The sequence below is a fragment of the Mobula birostris genome, chromosome X (assembly GCF_030028105.1).
Source record: "Mobula birostris isolate sMobBir1 chromosome X, sMobBir1.hap1, whole genome shotgun sequence".
In the NCBI taxonomy this organism is placed as follows: Eukaryota; Metazoa; Chordata; class Chondrichthyes; order Myliobatiformes; family Myliobatidae; genus Mobula; species Mobula birostris.
Window position 1 is genome coordinate 78,722,117 of NC_092402.1, and position 23,447 is coordinate 78,745,563.

General features: G+C 42.8%; 1 protein-coding gene across 2 annotated transcripts in view; it reads left to right on the forward strand.

Annotated features, from left to right (window-relative positions):
* LOC140191789 (formin-like protein 1) overlaps positions 1-23,447 on the forward strand; it is a 223,123-nt gene that overhangs the window by 115,985 nt on the left and 83,691 nt on the right. The window contains exons 3-8 of one of the 2 annotated variants that reach the window (XM_072249548.1): positions 5,519-5,599; positions 6,288-6,361; positions 8,673-8,756; positions 18,998-19,051; positions 19,559-19,699; positions 22,384-22,489. In XM_072249548.1, coding sequence (XP_072105649.1) covers positions 5,519-5,599; positions 6,288-6,361; positions 8,673-8,756; positions 18,998-19,051; positions 19,559-19,699; positions 22,384-22,489 — 540 coding nt within the window. The remainder of the gene's footprint in view (positions 1-5,518; positions 5,600-6,287; positions 6,362-8,672; positions 8,757-18,997; positions 19,052-19,558; positions 19,700-22,383; positions 22,490-23,447) is intronic. The other variant, XM_072249549.1, reaches the window with a different exon arrangement.

A 23,447-nucleotide genomic window follows, 5' to 3' on the forward strand; every position in this document is an offset into this window, starting at 1 on the left:
AAGGCTGGTGCACAAACCCATCTGTAGTTAGCAGCCACTGTTGGAAAACACCAAACACCACTCTCATAGATTTGCATTGAATTAATTGCTTAAATCTGAGTTTTTCTGCACAAACATGCACATTAAGTGACTAAAAGGCAGGGATTTTGTGAAGCTTGAATATGAATAGTTAATAGGTTATCTGGATGCAACCAGTGCAGGCAATGTTCTTGGTAGCCTGATACATCCATATCTCAGGGAGAAAGGAGGAAACCAGGCACACAGTAATTCAGTATGGGGACATGTCTATAAATCAAATCTGTCATGCAACTCAGATATTGCACTCCCGAAGGACTTCGGAATAATATTTATGCACACACCATGAGAAGAAAGCAAATGAAGGGCTTTCTTATCTGGGATCCCAGTAACTGTTGCTGTGTTGAACTTGCCATGAATTTCCATTCAAGCAGCACAGACATAACAGGCATTGGGATCCACATCTTGCCAATCACTTCTTACTTTCTGCTAGTGTTATTGGAAGCTCTCATACTCCTGTTATAAATGTACTTCAAGCTTCTGACATTTATCTGATTATGGTGGACCTTGTATTCTTTGTTTTTTTCCAATCAACAGAATTTTTAAGGAGCCATGCAAAATCTTTTCTCTGGATCATACTTCAGTTACAGGAAAAGCTGTCCTTCTGCCTACCGTGGAGTCACTGGATCAAGCAACTGATGTAGAATATACTGGCATGCATCAACTCCAGCTTTCCATTCCGCCTTAACCCACTGCAAATTGCCTACCACTGGAACAGGTGTAAGGTCTCTGGCCCTACACTCATCTCTGGAGCTTCCAGACAGTAAAGCCACCTACATCAAACAATTGTTGAGTGACTATAGTTCTGCCTTCAATTGCATTATTCCAAGCAAACTATTCACCAAACTCCAGGCCCTGGGAATTAATACCTCCCTCTGCAATTGGATCCTGACCAACAGACAACAATGAGTAAGGATAGGCAGCATTACTGTATTTCCATCAGTTGTGGCAAGGCCTGCATGCTATAGCAGGTTACAAATGAAAGTTAGGCAGCATCATTGACAACAGCACATTATCTCCCCAATGAACCAATGAACTTTGTACATGTTTTATTCAGGTCTTAAAAAGAAAGGAGTGCGTATATCACAATCCACCCCCCCCCCCCGACCAACCAACAGCAGCCTCCCAAAGTCTCCATTGTGGGTGTAAAGTCAATCTTCTGGAGAGTGAATCTGCAGAAAGCATCTGGCCTGGATGGTCTTCCGGGCTGTATTCTTAGATCCTGCACAGACCAGCTGGTGGGGTTATTTGCAGACATTTTTATCCTCCCCCTACTTTAGTTTGTGGTTCCCACCTGTTTTAAGAGAACCAGGGCCATCCCAGAACCTAACAAAAACAAGATAACGTGCCTTAACTAATGCTGGGTAGTTCTAACATCCACCATCATGAAGTCCTTCAAGAGGCTGTTCATGGCACAGGTGAACTCCAGCCTTCCAGACAGCCTTGAACCAATGAAATTGACCCACCACAGAAACAGGTCTGTGGTGGATGCCATCTCCCTGGCCCTACACTCTTCTCTGGAGCATCCAGATAGTAAAGACACCGATGTTAAACTATTATTGATTGATTACATTTCTGCCTTTAATACTATAGTTCTAGGCAAACTCATCACCAATCTCCGAACCCTATGAGTCAACAACCCCCACCCCCCCCGCAACTGGATCTTTGATTTCCTGGCCAACAGACCACAATCAGTAGGGATAGGCAGCAACACCTTCTGCACAATTATTCCAAACACTGGTATTCCTGGAGATTGCATCCTCAGCCCCCTACTCTACTCCCTGTTCACTCATGACTGCGTTGCCAGATTCTGCTCTAACTCTATTTATGAGTTTACAGTTGATACCATTGCAATGGGCCATATCTCAAATAACAATGAGTCGGAATACAGGACAGTGAAACATAACTCAGTGACATGGTGTCATGACAACAATCGTTCCCTCAATGTCAGCAAAACAAAAGGGCTGGTTTTGACTTTAGAAAGGAGGGTGGTGTACATTCTCCTGTCTACATCAGCCGTGTTGAGGTTGAGAGACTCAAGTTCCTGGAAGTGAGCATCAACAATAGCCTGTCCTGGCCCATACAGATAGATGTCATGGTCAACGTGCCTACTTTATCAAGAGGCTAAAGAAATTTGGCATATCCCCATCAATTCTTTTCAATTTTTATTGATGTACCATAGAAATCATTCTATCTGAATGCATAATGGCTTGGTATGGCAACCACACATTCTCACAAGAAACTGCAGAGTGTTGTGGACACAGCTCAGCACATCACAGGGACCAACCATGATAATACTCACTTGCATCACAGCCTGGTATGGCAACACCAATGCCCTTGAACAAAGAACCTACAAAATGTACTGGATGTGACCCAGTCAATCACTGGTAAAGCCCTCCCCCACCATTTGAACACATCTATAGTAAACACTCTCATTGGAAAAGAACATGCATCATCAGGGACCCCCAACACCCAAGTGATGCTCTCTTCCTGCTGCTGCCATCCAGAAGAAGGTACAGGAACCTCAGAAATCACACCACCAGGTTCAGGGGCAATTATTACCTATCAACCATCAGGCTCTTGAACCAAAGGGGATAACTTCAGTCAACTTCACTTGCCGCATCATTGAACTGTTCATCTCATGTTCTGAATATTTATTCCTTATTTACTTATTATTATTATTATTTCTTTCTGTTGTGTTTGCACAGTTTGTTGTCTTTTGCATACTGGTTGAATGCCCAAGTCGGTGTGGTCTTTCATTGATTCTATTATGGTTATTATTCTATGGATTTGTTGAGTATGCCCACAAGAAAATGAATCTCAGGGTGCATATATGTACTTAGATAATAAATTTACTTTGAACTTTGACTAAAATGGAATGAACCAGTAGAGATCGCGATGACCATATTTGTTACCTTGACCATGTTCTCTGTCTGTTAGTTCCCACCACCTCTGAAACTGCTGTTCATGTTGTTTAAATAAATACAGGATTAAGAACTCTCCAATGCTGGAAGAAACAAGTTAGAGCCCTGCTCTGTGGCAGGGACCCAACGCTAGGATTCTGTGGCACGTGAGATCGGACCTTTGTGAGCACAATTGCCCACACAACTGCTACTCACTGGACGTTTGTTGTTTTTTGTACCATTTTCTGTAAACTCTAGAGACTGTTGTATGTTGACATCCCAGGAGATCCGTTTCTGAGATACTCAAACCGCCCCATCTGGCACCACCAATCATTCCACAGTCAAAATCACTTAGGTTACATTTCTTGCCCGTTCTGATGCTTGGTCTGAGCAACAACTAAACCTCTTGACCATGTCTGCATGCCTTTATGCATTGAGTTGCTGCCACACTATTGACGGATTAGATATTTTCACCAATTAGCAGGTATACCTAGTAAAATGGCCACTGAGTGTAAGTGGGTCCTTAGATCTAACAAGTCAATGCTGACTGTTTTGCCCATCGACACTAACCCCTTTTGCCCATATTGGGTTCATGTCCTGCAATGTATTTAATTATCTGTCCAAATATCTCTTAAGTGTTGTGATTGTGTCTTCCACTGCCTGCAAGTTCCAGATATTAATCACTCACTGTGTAAAGGACAAATTTTCCCATGGCGTACCCTTTAAAACTCCTTTCTCTCACCTTAAATCTCTGCCCTCTTGTTTTTGATACATTTATGGAAAAAAGATTCTTACTAACTACTCTCATCTATGTCTTCTATAAAGTTTTATACCTCTGTCTGGTCACTCCTGTGCCTCTTTCACTGCAGAGAAAACAAACCCCGTTTATCCAGTCTTTCCCCAATAGTGAAGATTTCCAGTCAGCAACATCCTGGTGAATCTGCTCTGCACTTGTGACTAGACCCAGTGCAACACAAGCTTTGACATGACTTACACAAAATTCTTTTCCATGAATGGACACCACAATTTTTGTACAATTGAAATAATGATTTCTTTACCTAACTACCTCCCACCACCAAGAACAACCACTTCCAGGTCATTTACATCACTCCAGAGATTTGATTGGGTACTTCTGGTGTCAGCTACCCTCGTTGCCCTGATTTCCATACCAGGTCTGCACATGACGTCACCATTCTCTGGAGTAGTACTAGGAACTTGAGCTACTGTTATGGTAGGCTACAGTTGTGGGTCCTAGGGTGAATTGTGAACCTGAGACAATGCGGTCTTTCCAGGCAATGTCCGACCAAGACACATGCCATGTTTATGAGGTATGTATCCACTTACCTTGGTATGAAAGGAGTTAGCCTACATTTCTTGATTTTCTCACTTTGCAGTTGGAGTGGGATCATAGATTAGCAGAATGTGGTGTGAAATAGTAGACACTGCTCTCTACTGCACACTGCTGATTGGCTCCCTTTGTGTATCAAATTGACAAATATCAGTCCCATTTTTCCATACCCTGGCCTGCTCACTTTGTATCACGTTTGGTATTTGCAAGCCATGCTCCTCCCCACTGACGTAATGGCAAAGTACCAAGGTTGCTTTGGTCTACTTCACCAGATCTGTTCATTCTTAGTGTCAAATTTGCAATCTCTGGTCCTCAAAGTATTTTCATTTCCCACAATAAGCAATCTAAGCAAGTTTTCCCACTGTGTGTTATGGACCAGAAACCTATTTGAACATTAAGTTTCAGAATAAAGCCTTGATGTCAACTGGATTTTCTTTCTGCAACAAGGCCTGAAGCCTATTCAGGAGAAGGCTGAAGTCATTGCATTTGATCACAGAGCTGGTGGTGGCTTCGATGTCAGGAAACTGCTGGAATGGATTGCATGGCTACTCTCAACCATATCGATATTTTCATGATGCAATTTGTTACTATTCCAGGGGAGCCATCTTTTTAAGTGATGGAAGATGGTTGGCTCTGTTCCTAAGCTAGAGTCGTGCTTCCCAGCTGTTGCAGGAACACCTAACAGAATGGGTGCCCATGAACCATGACAGTAGGAAACAGGGCGATTTCCCACTCATGTTCATGGTATCTGAGAGGAGGTTATCTGATTCCAGCTGGGAGGCATGGTAATGGTAAGATCACAATTCCCTGAATAAGTAATTCAAGCCTCAGTACCAGCTTGCTTCTTTGCAAATGTTACAGGAATTAATTATGAGCAATTGATTGAGGTTAATTAAAGTTAGTGAAGGCATCTGATAGTCTTTCACCATTTCAGTTGTGGATAAAGAGGAAGAGAATTAGGCAGTGTAATTGAGACCTTGCCTGAAGGCAGAGGTCGGATTTGAGTTTGTTGGCGTGGCAGCAGATATAGGTTCTTACCTTAGTATAGAGCACATATGAAATCTACATTGTCTTTATTATTTGAACCAGCACTTTAATTAAAATTCATCTTGATTGCCCAATTTCTAGAGGAATGGCGAAGCAGCAGGGTCCTTGAGCTAAATGTTTTGCTGATTGTTTCATTTTTTTGCAGGAACGCTTCCAGGCAAAGAATCCTCCTCATGCTTACATCCAGAAACTAAGGAGTTTCCTGGACCAGGGTGGAGTCAGAAAGGTAAGATCCCAGAGATCTAGGATGATTTTACTTAAGCAAAGGTTTCAACCAATTGGTGCAGATGATGCCTGAAGTCATAATTCTTGGTGGGAATTTGTCCATACAGTAGTTTTTCTGAAAGCATGTGTATGACTGGCCAGAGTTCTTGCAACCTCAGAAGTTGCACAAAGGTTTTCAGAGTGCCTAAGCCTTTGGACTTAAATCTGGATATGGGATAGCTAAAGGAATCTGCTTTGTCCATGTGAGGTCTTCAGATCCTAAAGCATGACTAACATACACCCACAGCAGAACTGCAGCAGAGATCTGACACTCTCAAGTCACAGGTTTCTCCTTGACCCATGGTCTGGGACGACCTGTTACTCCATCCATGTGTGGAATGTGATCAGTGTTCCAGCAGTACAGTCTTTCCACTGAGACAGTTTATGCACCTCATTCACCTGAAGGGATGAGGCAACTGAAAGATGAAGTGTGTAACATACTGTAAGAACATAATCTTGCAAGGGTGCCGATATTCCCTCTCATTCTGTGTCTGCCTCTTCGAATCAGTATAGAGAGGGTATTAGGCAAATTATGATTCAAAGATATTAATACAAAAGGCTTTTGGAATGTTTCGGTCCCTGTGTGATGATAGAGTGACTTTCTGCTCTAAAGTTGCTTCTCATTTTCTCTCTCATGTTCTCTGCTGTAGTTCAAGAGACGAGTGCAGGAGTCAACCCAAGTCCTACGAGAGCTTGAAATTTCATTGAGGACTAATCACATTGGGTGAGTAATGCTCCCAGACATTTTTAAAGCAGAATTGTACTATGCTCTGGTGTGTGTTTGTCTGTACTTGTGATTCACAAAAGATTACATCCAGGTACCAGCAGACAAGATGGAAAGCCACTGAGCACCTTTATACACCTCCATCATAGCCGGTTAGCATCACAACTTTTGGCCCTTTGCACAGAAAAGCCAGTCAACATTAAATGCAATCTTTCATTGTTGGCTTTGGCAACATCTGGGAGGTGGGGAGCGTGTGTGAGGGAACTGGGATGGAAACTAGCCATTTCCTGCAAACAAGAGCCAGTTTGCAATGGCCATTCCTCATTATAACAAAGGAGGCAATGGGCAGGTCAGGCAGCATCTTTGGAGGGAGAAACAAGCTAACATTTCAGGTTTATGATACTTCATCAGCCGTTGCTTGTAGCTGGGAGATCACAGTTCCTTCCTCAGTTAGGCCAAGTGTGTAGGGAGGATGCCTAAACAATAACCATATAACAATTACAGCATGGAAACAGGCCATCTCGGCCCTTCTAGTCCATGCCGAACTCTTACTCTCACCTAGTCCCACCGACCTGCACTCAGCCCATAACCGTCCATTCCTTTCCTGTCCATATAGCTATCCAATTTTACTTTAAATGACAATATCGAACCTGCCTCAACCACTTCTGCTGGAAGCTCGTTCCACACAGCTACCACTCTCTGAGTAAAGAAGTTCCCCCTCATGTTACCCCTAAACTTTTGCCCTTTAACTCTCAACTCATGTCCTCTTGTTTGAATCTCCCCCACTCTCAATGGAAATGAGGCAGCTGGCATCTAGTTCTACCCCAGCTGCATGTGCAGGAGGATATGGGCTGGTGACAAGCTATGACTGATTCCACAGCCCATATTTCTGCTGACGTTCACTGTCAGAGCTTGCATTTTAAGAATGGCTTAGCTCCATGGGCTATGCGGATGGCAGTGTGGTGGTGTAGCAATTTACCCTGCTGCCTCACATCTTTATCAAGTCACCTCTCATCCTCCTCCACTCCAGAGAGAAAAGACCTAGCTTACTCAACCTAATCTAAGACGTGCTCTTTAATCCAGGCAGCATTCTAGTAAATCTGCTCCGCATCCTCTCTAAAGCTTCTACATCCTTCCTACGATGGGATGACCAGAACTGAACACAACATCCAAGTGTAATCTAACCAGGATTTATAGAGCTGCAACATTACCCTGCGGCCCTTGAACTTAGTCCCCTAACTACAGCAATGAAGGCCAACACACTATACGCCTTCTTACCAACCGTATCAACTTAGAACATAGAAAACTTGCGAGACAACTGTGAGGGGATCTATGTACATGGATCCAAAGGTCTTTCTGTTCCTCTACACTGCTAAGAATCCTTCTAGTAACCCTATATTCTGCCTTCAGATATATCCTATCACTGTTTGAGTTCCCAAAGTGCCTCACCTTGCCCTTGTCAAGATTAGCTTCCATCTGGCAACACTCAGCCCAACTTTCTATCTGATCTATATCCTGTTGTAGCCTAGCTTTGGTCAACCATCCTCACTATATAGCACCACCATTTGTTGTGTTATTACAAACTACTAACTATTCCTCCTACATTTACATCTATGTTGTTAATGTATATTACAAACAGCAGAGATCCCAGCACCGACCTCTGCCCTACACCATTGGTCGTAGACTTCCAATCAGAACAGCAACCTTCCAGAAACATCACTAAGCTCACCTTAGATATCGTATGCCTTAACTTTCTGAACCAGTCCACCATGTGTACGTTCTCCCTGTGACTGTGTGGGTTTCCCTCAGGTGCTCTGGTTTCCTCCTACATTCCAAAGACATGCTGATTACTAGTTTAGTTGATGACTGCAACTTGCCCTGAGGGTGTATAATTATGGACCTGGGGTAATTAATTAGAATGCAGGTAGAATAAAATAGCATTCAGATAGATTTAGTGTAAATGGGTGGTCAGTGATCAGAGTCAAGTATGCTGCTGTGTGCTGGAGGTATTAGATTTCTGAAGCTTGATCTCAGCTGTCTTCTGAGTGTGGCTGTCTGGCATACTTGAACCATGGGAGCATTGAAAGTTTAGGATTCCAAATCTGGATGTGTCAATATTTGCTCAACTCTTGCTCTTCCCATGGTGTTTCGGGAATCTTTCTATTAAGGCAGGGGTTCCCAACCTTTTTATTTGCCGTAGACCCTTACCATTAACCAAAGGGTCGCTGGACCACAGGTTGGGAGCCCTTGCATTAAGGTGTTGCATCATGCATTAAATTTGATTAACTGTTAACTTTTTCCTTTCTCATAGTTGGGTACAGGAGTTTTTAAATGAAGAGAACAAAGGGCTGGATGTGTTGGTGGAGTACTTGTCCTTTGCACAATGCGCTGTCACGTAAGTACACTGAGGATGTTATTTTGTTTACTGACAACAATCTAAAACTCAGCACATTTGTAATGTTTTCAAAACACTTATGTTCAGCCATGTAAAACATGATCATTCTGTCTCACTGGATGAAATATCAGACACAGTATCACCCTGCTTGAAACTGTCCAGATCTTTGGAAGTTAAGAATTAAAATGCAATATCAGGATTGTTGTTTTTATCCTTAAGAGTCACTGAATTCTACAACTGGGAATGGGACGGAAGTGAACATTGGGGGTGAGACAATTAGTTGAACACTTGAAGAGCAGAGTAATCAGGGGAAGTAACTGGATTTAGGTCATGAGAAGATTTAGAGGGAGGTTGGCCAATGCTTACTGGAATTCGGAAGGAAGAGAGCTGATGTCACTAAGTTACAAGACACCGAGTGAGATTGGCAGAAGCTGCCAATCTATTTCCTCCATTACATAATCTCAGGATAAAGTGTCAGCCATTTATTGGAGAAAGAGAGACATTTCTACGCACCAACTTTTGTAAATCTGTGTACTTCTCCAATTCAGAGAGTTGCGGATGCTTGGTCGTTGAGCATTGAGGTTGAAGTCCATTTTAGACATTAAGGGACTCAGAGGACATGGGGATAAGGCAGGAAAGCAGATGTGTGACACAGCATCATCTTTCATCTGACTTAGTGGAGGTGCAAGCTCAGGAATGCATGTTGACTCTTGTTATATGTTAGCATCCCTGGAAAAGACAGCTGCTTGGAGTTGATCTCTGCAGAAATGAGGGTTGCATTGCCTTGTTGCACCAAGTCATCTCTTTCCATCTTTAACAAAATAGTTTCTGTTGCAACGATACATATCAATTCAATAATTTTTGTTCTGTGTTTTAAGGTTGTGACTGTGCTAGTCCTTGGTTTTAGATGTAGCATACCTGACAGAGGCTGGCTTGGTGTGCTCTTTGGCTCTCTATCAGCAGTCACATTGAGAAAAGACAGAGTGACAAGCTACGAGTTGAACTTCCGTGGCTTGGGTGTGTTGGAGACCGCGATGTACCTGTAAACACAGGCCTCGGAGTGGGCAGGTTGCCAAGCCCTGTTTGGTTTGACTCCTCCTGAGCCAGCTCCATTTTTGTCAGTTCTGACACTATGCAGAAGAGTTATGATTTCTGAAAAACATACAGTTTAAAAAAAAATAATGCAACCCAAGTCCCTGAGTGGTATGAATATAGATTGATGGTAAGTTGTCCTGGTCCAGCTTGTTCTTCCACAAAGCGAACACTGGAGGGCAGCACCGATGGGCGAGGCCAGTCCCCAACCCGGTATGGATTCCAGTGTGCCTACAGAGGCCTCTGCTTTCTCCCACATGGGCTCAGATGCCTCCACCCCTGTGCAACTGCAACAACCAAGGCAACGTATCTCCCCCACCATCTATCTCCTCAATAAACCAGTAAACCAGTGAACAGGGTCTTGGAACCACAGTAAAAAATGTCCAAGACAATTACACCATGCGTCTTCGTGGCACAATGGTACACTACGAGACCAGGCGACAACACAACAATGATACGCAATAAGTCCTGCTCCATTGCTATTGAATAACTCACTGATGGGATAGTCCTGCAGTACTTACTGTTCTTAGTATCCAGCAGTGACTTGCGATCATAAAGAAAACACGCAAGGCGAACAAGTACATCTTTGATTGGACCTGGAGAGTCTGCTGCAATACAAAGTGGATTCAGAGTTAGGGGCAGAAGCAGTTCCCTAAAACATCGACTGTATGTCTTCAGGCTCCTGTACCTCCTCTCTGATGGTAGCAATGAGAATAGGGCATGTCCTGGGTGATGTGGGTCCTTAATGATGGATGCTGCCTTTGTAAGACTATAAGAGATAGGAGCAGAATTAGACCATTTGGCCCATCGAGTCTGCTCAGCCATTTCATCATGGCTGATCCAATTTTCCTCTCAGCCCCAATCTCTTGACTTCTTCCCATATCCCTCCACGCCCTGACCAATCAAGAACCTGTCAACCTCTGCCTTAAATATACATAAACACTTTGCCTCCACAGCTGCCTGTGGCAAAGATTCACCACTCTCTGGCTAAAGAAATTCCTCCTCATCTCCGTTCTAAACGGACGACCCTCTATTCTGAGCTTGCATCCTCTGGTCTAAGACTCTCCACATCCGCTCTATCAAGGCCATTCACCATTCGATAGTTTTCAATGATGTCACCCCTCATTCTTCTGAATTCTAGTGAATACAGGCCCAAAGTCATCAAATGATCTTCATATGACAAGCCATTCAATCCTGGAATCATTTTCATTAATCTCCAGTTTTAGCACCTCCTTTCTAAGATAAGAGGCCTAAAACTGCTCAAAATACTCCAAGTGAGGCCACACCAGTGCTTTATAAAGTTTCAACATTATATCCTTGCTTTTATATTCTAGTCCTCTTGAAATAAATGTTAACATTGCATTTGCCTTCATCACTACAGACTCAACCTGCGAATTAACCTTTAGAGAATCCTTCACAAGGACTCCCAAGTCCCTTTGCACCTCAGTTTTTTCTCTCCATTTAGAAAATAGTCAACCCTTTCATTTCTTCTACTAAAGTGCATGACCATATACTTCCTGACACTGTATTTCACCTGCCATTTCTTTGCCCATTCCCAAATGTAAGTCCCTTTGTAACCTCTCTACTTCCTCAAAACTACCTGACCCTCCACCTCCCTTCATATCAACTGCAAACTTTATAACAAAGCCATCAACTCTGTCATCCAAATCATTGACATATAATATAAAAAGAATTGGTCCCAACACAGACCCCTGTGGAACACCACTAATCACCGGCAGTCAAACAGAAAAGTCTCCTTTTATTCCGACTCTTTGCCTCCTGCCAATCAGTCATGCTGGAATCGTTCCTGTCATACCATGGGCCCGTAGCTTGTTAAGCAGCCTTATGTGTGGCACCTTGTCAAAGGCCTTCTGAAAATCCAAGTACACAACATCAACCAATTCTCCTTTGTCTATCCTGCTTGTTATCTCTTCAAAGAATTCCAACAGATTTATCAGGCAAGATCCTCCCTTGAGGAAACCATGCTGACTGTTGCCTATTTTATCATGTGCCTCCAAGTACCCTGAGACCTCATCCTTAATAATTGACTCCAACATCTTCTGAGAGCAGACTAATTGGCCTATTGTTCCCTTTCTTCTGCTTCTCTCCCTTCTTGAAGAGTGAAGTGACATTTGCAATTTTCCAGTCTTCCGGAACCATTCCACAATCTAGTGATATTTGAAAGATCATTACTAATGCCTCCACGATCTCTTCAGCCACTTCTTTCAAAACTCTGGAGTGCACACCATCAGCTCCAGGTGACTTATCTACCTTCAGACCTTTCAGTTTCCCAAGAACCTTCTCTCTAGTAAAGGTAGCTTCACACACTTCATGACCCCTGACAGCTGGAACTTCTACCATACTGCTAGTGTCATCAGACAATGAAGACTGATGGAAAAACGTATTCAGTTCATCTGCCATTTCATTGTCCCCCATTACTACCTCTCCAGTATTGTATTCCAGTGGTTCAATATCCACTCTCGCCTCTGTTACACTTTTTGAGGCATCATCTTTTGAAGATGTCCTGGATGCTTGGCTGAATTACAACTTTCTGCAGCTTCTTCTGATCCTGTGCAGTGGCCCCTCCATACCGGACAGCAATGTGACCAGTTAGAATGCTCTCCAGAGTACACCTGTAGAAATTTGTGAGTGTCCTTGGTGACAGACTGAGTCTTTTCAAACTCCGAATAAACCATAGCCACTGTCGTGCCTTCTTTGTAATTGCATCACTATGTTGAGCCCAGGATAGATGCACAGAGATGTTGACACCCAGCAACTTTAAACTGCTCACCCTATACAGTTCTGATCTATTGATGAAGCACCCTGCTGAAGGGTCTCAGCCCGAAATGTCGACTGTACTCTTTTTCATAGATGCTGCCTGGCCTGCTGAGTTCCTCCAGCAGTTTATGTGTGTTGATTGTATGGTGAAGACTGTTGTGAGTTCCCTCAACTTCCCCTTCCTAAAGTCCACAATCAATTACGTGGTCTTACTGATGTTGAGTGCAATGTTGTTGTTGCGACACCACTCAACCAGTCTTGGAACATGTGACAATAATAAACCAAGACTGAAGTATGTTTTGAAAGAAAATATATATTTTTAAATTCATTGTCCTCATCTAGCAGCTCATGTCAGAGTTTAGATTTAAGAACATCAGGCTCCACATGCTCTAATCTTATCTGGCACCACTCCCAAAATATAAAAGATTAGCAGATACCTATCAGTGTTCAAATAACAGGGGGGCCTTTACCATCCAAGACAACACACACCTTTTCTCTGCAACACAGAAACAATATATTTACACAGCAAATAACACAGATTCTGTTATACTGACACTCTGAGCAGAAGCCAGACCTGGTTCTCTGTGTCTTATAACAAGTGTGGCAAAGCTGAAGTCTGGTCCAATGCCCATAAATAAAGTGCACCTGAAAATACCTCTGGCCATTTTTCAGGCATTCAGGGTAGCTGCCAACATCAACACTTAAGGGCCTAACTCCCATTTCAGGACCCATCATTTAAATGGGTGGTGGCCAGATTGGCACTGCTCAACATTCGTTTTGTTGTTGGTGGTTGTCACTGGGAAGTAAGAAGGTTATTGCTTTTTTATATTCAGGAGGAGAATGCACACTCCTCCAAGCCCCACAACCTCCTTGTGCCTTGGCCTGGTGTTGCTCTCCGACATGCTTCATGATAGTGGAGATTCTTTATTGTAACTGGCCAAGCAACAGGCATCAAGTTCAATTACAAGTTTAATTGTCATTCAACCATACACGAATATCCATGAATACAGCCAAATGAAAAAAGCGTTCACCCGGGGCCAAGGTATCAACAGTTATACACAGCTAGAGGCACATATAACATATACAAGAGAGCAGTAAACATAGAGTCACACAAAAAAATATAGACCAAGTCCCTGAGTGACAGGTCCTGTAAATTGATGGTGCTTCGGTGTTATTGGCAAGAACAAGTAGTTCTCAGCCATCTGCAGATGACCATACACGTGCACGCATGTAATTCAGCCTTGTCATTCCACCGATTGAACACTGGATGAGATGGGACAGCCCCCAACCCAGCATGGATCCTGTGCTACACTGCCTCCAGCGGTTCCTCTTCTGGACTGCTGCAACGGGCAAACCCACGACTTGAGGCCCAGTCCTCGCTACAATCAAGGCCACGCAGTTCCCCTGCCATCTGTCTCCCCAATAAAGAAGGGAAACAGACTTGCCAATGTCTAACAGGATCGTAGCAGGCGTCAGTAACTGGACCCCCTTTATCAAGTAACGTCCTCAGCCTAATTTTGGGCCCACCATCATTATACTAGCAGCACGGGTCTGAGTACTGTACATTTGCACAGATTTGGCAGGTTTATATTGGCAGTCGAACAGAGACACTTATGTATAAACAAATCATATAAGGAAAGATTGAGCAAGCTAGCACTTTTTGCTTTGGAGTGAAGGAGGATGAGAGGTGACATGATAGAGGTGTAGAAGATGATGAGAGCCTTAGACAGACTGGACAGTCAGAGACCTTTTCCAAGGCAGCAATGGCTAATACTAGAGGACATCCTTTTAAGCTGAGTAGACGAAGGTCTGATACCTCCTCTATAGGTACACAGAGATTGGTGGGTGTCTGTAATGCGCTGCCAGGCCTGGTGAAGACTGATACATTAGTGACATTAAAAAGACTCTTAGATAGGCATATAGATGAAAGAAAAATGGAGGGTTATGTCAGAGGGAAGAGTTAACTTCATCTTGGAGTAGGTTTAAAAAGTCTGCACATCGTGTGCTGAAGGGCCTGTACTGTGCTATACTGTTCTATGTTTAAATCTGCTATAACTTCAAAGGTTCAAAGGTGAAATGTTAATTTATTATCAAAGCATGTATCTATATACAACTCTGAAATTTGTCTTCTCCAGATAGCCACAAAACAAAGAAAGAACATGAAAGTCGTTCAGAAAGAAACATCAAATCCAACCCCTGTGCAAAAAAAGTAGGGCATCCCAATCATCAACCCCCTCAAACATCTGCACACAAACAACTAACCGAACATCAAATCCCAAACTCCCTCCCCTTGCACAACATAACGGAAAAGGAACGGGCGATAAAAAATGGAGGATATAACAACCACGAGTCTGAAAAAGTCCACAATACATAATCAAGAATCTATCAACCTCTGCTTTAAATATACCCAATTGCTTAGCCTCCACAGCTGCCTCTGGCTATGAATTCCACAGATTAACCACCCTCTGGATGAGGGAATTCCTCCTCACCTCTGTTCTAAAGGGACGTCCCTATATTCTGAGGCTGTGTCCTCTGGTCCAAGACTCACCCATGATAGGAAATATCCTCTCCACATCCACTCTGCCTAGGTCTTTCAATATTCGATAAGTTATCATGTCTTCCGTGCAGGAGTTCCACACACCTTGTATTGCTGCCACAGTTTTGTGCTTGGTACAAGATCTAGCAGACAGCCAAATCTTAAAGAGACAGGCATATTTTGAATGCTAGACTGTCTGTAGGGAAAATAGTTTGCATCCATGATAAATATCTGCTAAGGAAGGTTCCACAGAGTAATGGTTCATTTTCCAAGATTGCCCTCACCTGTAGATTTGGTCAGAAAGAAACAAATCTGCAGATAATGGAAGTCTGAAATAGAGTGAGGAATTGAGGTTTATGGGGAAGTGGCGAAAGAGGAGTTGAAGTTTGCATAGATCAGCCATGATTATATTGAGGCCTACTCCTGCTCTTTCTTTCATGTGTTGGTTAGTTGGGATGTGGTAGTCACTTTGTAAAGGTCGCGACATTTCATGGAGAGGATAGGACTCTTGGCTCAGGGTCAGATGCAAGAAAGACATTGTGGGCAGTTTGGCCCAGGCAGATATAAGTGTGAGAAAGAAGGCTGGACTTGTTGGTGTGGGAATGAAGCTGGATGAGAAGCTGGGTATGAAGACAACATCTTCAGTCATCCCATGGTTAATAGGAGAAAATATCTGCTCCTTCCAATGTTGGATGTGCAGAGAATGTGGAGGAATCATAAGAGAAGATCGGTGAAAGCTCAGTAGTAAAGGGAAAACCTATTCAATGTATAAAACTTCCTTCAGGAATCAGAAACCATAAGCCCCATGCTCTCGAGAGAAAGGAAGGAGCCCCATTTCCCCACCTGGTAATGTTTATCTCAGATCTAGCCTCCATGGGAATGCACAACCTTCCATATTTAAACTTCTTTGGCCATACTTATTCTTCACCATGTAGTCAATGCTGTAGAAATGGGTTAAGGGAATGGCCTTCAGAAGAATCACAATAATAGCCAGAAGGGAACAACTAAACTTCTCTCAGAGGAGAAGCACTCCGATGAATAAAGCTTGGGCAGGTAGTGTTCCAGCTCAGCTGCACATCCCCTGTAACCATCATCCATCAAGGAAATAATTAGATGACTCTCAAAATCTTGAGCAGTCCTGTTCCAAATGGAATATCTAAATTTTGACTTTTCAGCAAATTGCATACTTTAGTAGAAGCTTCAGAAATGAAAAATGATAAATCTGATTCTCAATTCTCTATCACATACTGAAAATACATTAGCTTTACGTAGCTTCTGTGATATTGATCTGGTCTTTACCAAGGGGAAATACATTGGAAATTTTCAGGACCATAGTATTCTTATTATAGTGACTTAGTATTCCTGCTGTCATTTCTTGGGTTCTTTAATATCTCCAAGCTTTTGAACTGCATTCTGTGATGGCTAGATTTTTCATTATTATGGCTGTACTCCATTCCTGTACCACTCCGAATTCCATTGGTTAGTTTATATTTACTGTAGATTCTCAGCTCTGTTCCCTGTCTTGGCTAATGGCATGAAATTAGTGAGGAGAGACACTGACTAACTGGAAGCAGTGAGATTACCCATTTTTTCTCTTCATTGCATGTCAGCTGGCTCACCTTGATCAGCTGAGATCACTGATTCAGCCCAGATCAGATGGGATCTTGCTCTTTACATAGAAATCTACAGCAATTACAGGTACATTACAGGCCCTTCGGATCACAATGTTGTGCCGACCATGTAACCTGCTCTAGAAACTGCCTGGAATTTCCCTACTGCATAGCCCTCTATTTTTCTAAGCTCCATGTACCTATCTAAGAGTCTCTTCAAAGACCCTATTGTATCTGCCTCTACCACCTTCACTGGCAGCGCATTCCATGCACCCACCACCCTCTGTGTGAAAAAACTTGCCTCTGACATCGCCTCTGTACCTACTTCCAAGCACCTTAAAACTATGCCCCCTCGTGTTAGCCATTTCAGCCCTTATTTTTATTTATTTTTGTTGGCTATAATTTATTTTTGTTGGCTATAATTTCTACCCATATGTGTATGGGGCTGTCAAAGAGGATAACTGCAATTTATCATTAATATTGGAAAAGTTAATTTATTAATTTACATACTTAAAGGGTGCCTGAAATTTGCCATGGTCTCAGTAATTGTTCATCTATTAAACTTTCTTTTATTCACTTAAGATGAGAGCCTTGCATATGTAAGCTAGCAGTTAGTTCTGTACTGAATAATTCATTTGTTTCCAAAATGTAATGAGAAACAAAGAAAGGAGAATATAGAAATTCTGTTCTGTGCTGTGCACTTCCATTACTCTTCAACTGCATTGTGACACATAAACAAGCTTGGCACACTCACCACAAACCATAAAACAAATTTAAAAGTAGCCACTACATGAACTGGGTCTGATAATTCCAGCTAGCAGTGAGTAGAAGACACTAATTCAATTACTGGGTTGTGCAAGCATGCATAAACCACTTAGACTTCACTTCTGGTTTAGGCTAACTTACGCACCTTACAAATAACAGCAGTGGTTTCACATTACAGTACACAAAATAGTAGGCCTTTCAGCTTTCAGTCTCTTCCCACCATGCACTAATATCTTGACAGAGCTAATCTTTGACCCCAAACTCCATGTTCCTGTCTGTGCTCCATAACTTTGATTCCCCACGGTCTAAAACCTTAGTATTTCAGTCCTGAATTTGGTGTGACTTTCTGGGGTAGAAAGCTTCGAAGATACATGACCCTCAAAGAGAAGAAATTCATCTATATCTTAGTCTCTTTATCCTGAGACCAGGGACATAACCTCTCAGAGGTTAAAGCTGTCAAGCACCCCAGCTTCCCATATGTTTCTATAAGATCACCTCTCATTCTTCTAACCTTCAGTATGTATTTGGCACAATCTATTCACTTTTATTCTCTCAAAGGATGATTCCTTCATCCTTGAAGTGAATCTGATGGACCAGTTCTCTCTTATTGCATGAGGAGATCATAGATGTACTCTGCCCTCCATGGTTGGAAAAGGACTGTAGTCAGTCCCCCTTGCAACAAAGACATAGCATTCAGTATGCCATCCTGATTGCTCATCTTCTGTGATGTCAAGAGAGGAAATGCAGAGTCTCCTGTATTGGTAGATGCATAATGCAGCAACAGTCCCCACTAAACAGTATTTTACCTGTCTCTCCATTCTTACAGAATATATCTTTGCTAACACGTTTATTCTGGACCAGGGATTCCCAATCTGGGGTCTACGGACCCCTTGCTTATTGGCATTGCTTCATGGCATGAAAAAGGGTGGGAACCTTTGTTATAGAATAATGTGCATTGGAGATATTATTAAAAGAGCTGATGTGTGCATAAATTACCATCTTTAGTTGGGAAAGAGAGCATAGAATGGTATCTTTTGACTTGATAACTGTTAAACCACATAATATTAAAAATATTTGGGTGGTGGTTTGCATTGATTTGTCTTCAGTTCCTTGGCTGGAGATCAGCCAGCTAGCATCCCTGTGGCTCTGCTCTGCCACTGTAGGTACATAGATAATGTATGGAAATTAAATTAGAATTGGACAGTTGCCCAGTGGGTTGCTTTCACCATAAACAAGGCAGTCCATACTGATTCATATATAGAGGACACTCCTCCGCACATGTGAGCTGATGGAGATGGTGGAAAAGAGGAGTAAAGTCAGGCTGAGACTGGGCACCTGTGTTAATTCCTGGTCTCTGTGACAAAAGCATTTTTTTAAACCTTGCCCAGTCAAACTACGCAGTTCAGCTCGGTGAACCATGTGCTCACATTTCAACACTCAAATCCCATCTTGTTTTTCAGATCTTTTAAAGAAACTGCATGGAATTTTGTGAGGAGTTTGAGTTATGTGGAAAGGTATCGTTTGCCATTCATTTTACCAGCAATGGTTCTTGGCACTGACTGGGCAGTCAAAATACTAACTCTTTCAATATAATCTGCATCAGGCTTCTTTACTAACGCCAATCATTAAAAATTAAGTTATGCTTAAAAAAAGTAGTGAATGAGTGACATTAAAATAAAATTTTTTATAATTATTTCCATCTTATTAGATTTACAAATTTTACTAGATTTGTAAAATGGAATAAAATTCCCGAAGCAGGGATATTTGGGTGTGCTTAAAGACAGTTATTTTTGTGAGCAACATCATCCTTCAATGCATTCCCAAAACAAGGGCGATGAATTTGTTCTTTTTCCTCTTGCTCTGCTTAATACAGGGCACTGGTCTATTCAGGCCCAACCTGTTTGTCCAGTTCACTTTCTGGACCACCTAGAGTACCCGGTTCAGAAGAAGTAAAATTCAGGACTGAGAATGATGGTCACAGTTTTTATCAGCCAGATATTTCTGTTCTTCACGTGTTTCAGGCATGACATGGAGAGTACGGATAATGGAGGAATTGCTTCTGAGAAAAGTAAGCCTTTGGATAGATCTGTAGAAGATCTCAGTAGAGGCAACTCGCCTACGCATGGGTCTTCCAGAGCCAGTGGGCGCCATCTTACTGTCAGGTGAGGAGGGTTTAAGCTGAAGAGCATCACTGGGTTTCCTTGCTTGGTTTGACATGTTTCATGCAAAGAACTAGCTGGTTTCAAGTAGAGTTTAAAACCAAGGAGCTCATTTGCAGCTTAATAAAATGTCTTTGTTATCAGGAAGGTTTATACTGTGCTACTTACTGTGAAAGTGAGACTGCTACCTTTGGGCTTCTTGCTACATGTCTGCAGTGTATGACCATTCATTATGCCCTGACCAAAATCTTAATCTCGGAAAAGGGATAGTGGGACAGCGTGTGAGGTTGGCGGAGGGGATGGAATGAGATTGTGAAGGAGTGGTGTGAGGTCTTTCACCTTTGCTGCATAACAAGCAAATCAGTGCTTATTTCTCCCATGTGAGCGCATGAATTGTAAGGTTAGCAGCCCAGTGTAGATGTTGATGACCTTTCTCTTATCGGTTAAAGTTTCCTGCTCTGTGGCCGAGGGCTTGGAGCCATACCACATATTGGATGTAGGTAACAGCATCTGCTTTGGGCCACACCAGTGCAGGGCCTGTGTGACCTCTGAAGAAATCACCAATTCAGTACCAGAGTCTGGACACACTCTGGTTATGTTGGACAGACGAGATTCACTGCCAACTCTGCTCATCTTCAGGGGTTTGGGAATCTAAATGAAAAATTAGCCTAATGGGCCAAATACAAAACCCCAGCATGGAGATTGCATTGGAAGGTTCTAGAATTTTTTAGGTTGTTTCATGCATAACGACACCCTTCCCTCCATCCACAGAGTGTAAGTGTTTCTTTTTCACCCATGTTATTTTTGTATTCATGACCAGAATGAATCACTCCAAATGAGACTTTATTCCATATTTTATTTAATTTTATTTTTATTTAGAAAGGCAGCAAGGAGTAGGCCCTTTCGGCCCTTTGAGCCATACCACTCCAGCAACCCCAAGTTAACCCTAACCCAAGCATGGGAATACAACGAGGATTAACTGGCTTTGTATTCAAACATTGTCACTACTGTTACGTGTTTAGTGGTTGTTTATCCTTTCAGCAAATAACTGACTCATTTGCTTATGATTTCATTTAAAATTACTGCAACACTTAAAGTTGCTGAATAGTGATGTTAACCAAGATAACTCTCCCAAACTAAATCAAAAATAAATGCAAAAGAACTCAAGCCTTTGCATTAGTCAAGTGATGTGGTATCCTGTTCCACCAACTATTCGGTCATCCTCCAACACACACAATGGACACTTTGCCGGCTGTTGGCAGTTAATGTTCTAATCCCCCCTGTTCTTAACCTTGTGGGCGAGCCTCCTGAACATTCAGAAAATGATGTCATTGAACTTGCATTAGAAAGAGGATGACATTGTCCCAGTGGGAGGTAAGTTCTCCTGCACATGGGTAGATATTGGCTTTGTTATGTTCATCAGTGTGAGTCAATTTCAGACTGAAGATGCAGCCGAAGATGTTAGAACCAATCATGGGTAAATGAATTTTGCAACATAACTTTGGGGAAGTTACTTCACAAAGTATATTATATTGGCTTCTGCAATGTAGTTCAGTTTGCTGGCTGGAATTTGTGCATTTAAATAGCTGCAGCTGTGAGCTGAAGTGTGAATATTAATTTTTCTCTTTATTGTTTTCATGCTTCTTGGGGATGTGTCCTCTCTCGGTGGGTACATGGAGGCAAATCTAAAGGTTACCAGAGAGCAGCGTGGCTTTTTATTCTTTAACCCATGTAGGTTCCCTCTAAGTGACTGAATCATCCACAAGCCCCCTCTGCGATGCACCTCTTACCCACAGAGCTCGCCAGTGCAATCCCAGTGTAACACATTGTTCAGTCCACACAGTGTTGGTGCATGATGTTCTGTTTAGTCCCTCGACCTCCCCTGTGTTATACTGCTTGTATTTGTTTTATGAACCTCCCTGGACATATTGGGAATGGTAAATGAATGATGTATGTCTGGATGTATGAGGTGATGCAAGTGTCTAAGTGTCTTCAGTCCCCAATCTGGCTGAGGCCCTCTGTTGGTCAGGGTCAACCATGAATGTTGCGTCCCTGCTGTCTACGTGACAAACAAGTACGTAAGCCAGGGCAGTACAATATGGAGAGCGAGCTGTTGATCAGAGATACCAATGTCCCAGTTTTCCAGTTACCATGGGAATGAATGCATAAACTGCACCAGTGACCTTCAGCTGTGTTGAAACACTTTCTGGCCTGGATGAAATGGGCTGTTTCCTCCTGATCACTGCTTTAGAGGGTGCCCACTTGTTCTGCAGGTTGGCCCTGACCCCTTTTCACAGTTCTGTGAAGTTCATTACCCCTTCCATTCCTCTTCCAGCTAACCTCTGACCCTCCCCCCACATATAGTCCTCCAGCAAAACATTAATTGTTGAGGGACATCTGATGAAACTGCTGACCACCCTGTGAGCAATGGCTTGATGGTTGAGTGACTCTGCACTGCCCACACCCTTTCCCCATTTCTCTTTTCCATTCTCCCTGAATCCTGCAACAGAAGTCACCTCCACCTCCGCCATTTCACATCACATCGCGTAGCACTGCGCTAACTGGCCACTGAAACCTGATGCGTGTCCCCCAGTGTACTCCTTCCTCTTGTCAATCTCCTGTTTCAATGACGTTCAGAGGTGCACATTAACGCAACATGTAACATCTGCTTGCTGTCATCGTCACAGGCACAACATGCACAGTAGGAAAGCACTGCGGAACTCCCGGATCGTCAGCCAGAAGGACGATGTCCACGTCTGCATCATGTGCCTTCGTGCCATCATGAACTACCAGGTGAGAGAGAGCCACCTGGCTCCAGGTGCTGGCTTTGGGTATTCATAATAGTCTTGATGTTCATAACAATATGCACAGTCTTGTCTTGTTCCTTTCCAGTTCTACAGTGGGTATTTTATGAATAATCCCTTAAGCAAGTATCCTTTGTATAGTGAATCTGGCATTATAAAGAAGATTTAATATTATACATGAGGGGTGATTGATAAGTTTGTGGCCTAAGGTAGAAGGAGTCAATTTTAGAAAACCTAGCACATTTATTTTTCAACATAGTCCCCTCCTACATTTACACACTTAGTCCAGCGGTCGTGGAGCATACAGATCCCTTCTTTGTAGAAGTCGGCCTCTTGGACCTCCAGAAGTGGTCCACAGCACGGGTGATTGATAAATTTGTGGCCTAAGGTAGAAGGAGATGAGTTATTAACTTCAAATGTTCTGCATAATCACTCAAAGAGTTGAACTGCATGTGCATGTAATGAGAGCTGAATAACTCACCTCCTTCTACCTTAGGCCACAAACTCATCAATCACCCCTGCTGTGGACCACTTCTACAAAGAAGAGATCCGTATGCTCCACGACCGCTGGACTAAGTGTGTAAATGTAGGAGGGGACTATGTTGAAAAATAAATGTGCTAGGTTTTCTAAAATTGACTCCTTCTGCCTTAGGCCACAAACTTATCAATTACCCCTCGTATGTCCACCTGTGGGGCTTAGTGAAATTTGACCCTGTACTAGCCAGAAGCTCCATGCGCCAGACCCTGATCCGACAATGATGAGACATAGTTGGCTTTATGCTTTGAATGTAGTGATCTGTGAAACAGCATTGGTTAGAGGCACTAGATAAGGCCTTGCCCTGGTTTTGTGCCCAGGACAGGTCTCCTGGACCCACCTATGTTTCACGACTGCAGAGCCCTCCATGTCCTCCCAGCATCACTATTGCAACCATTCTGTGAAGTGAGTG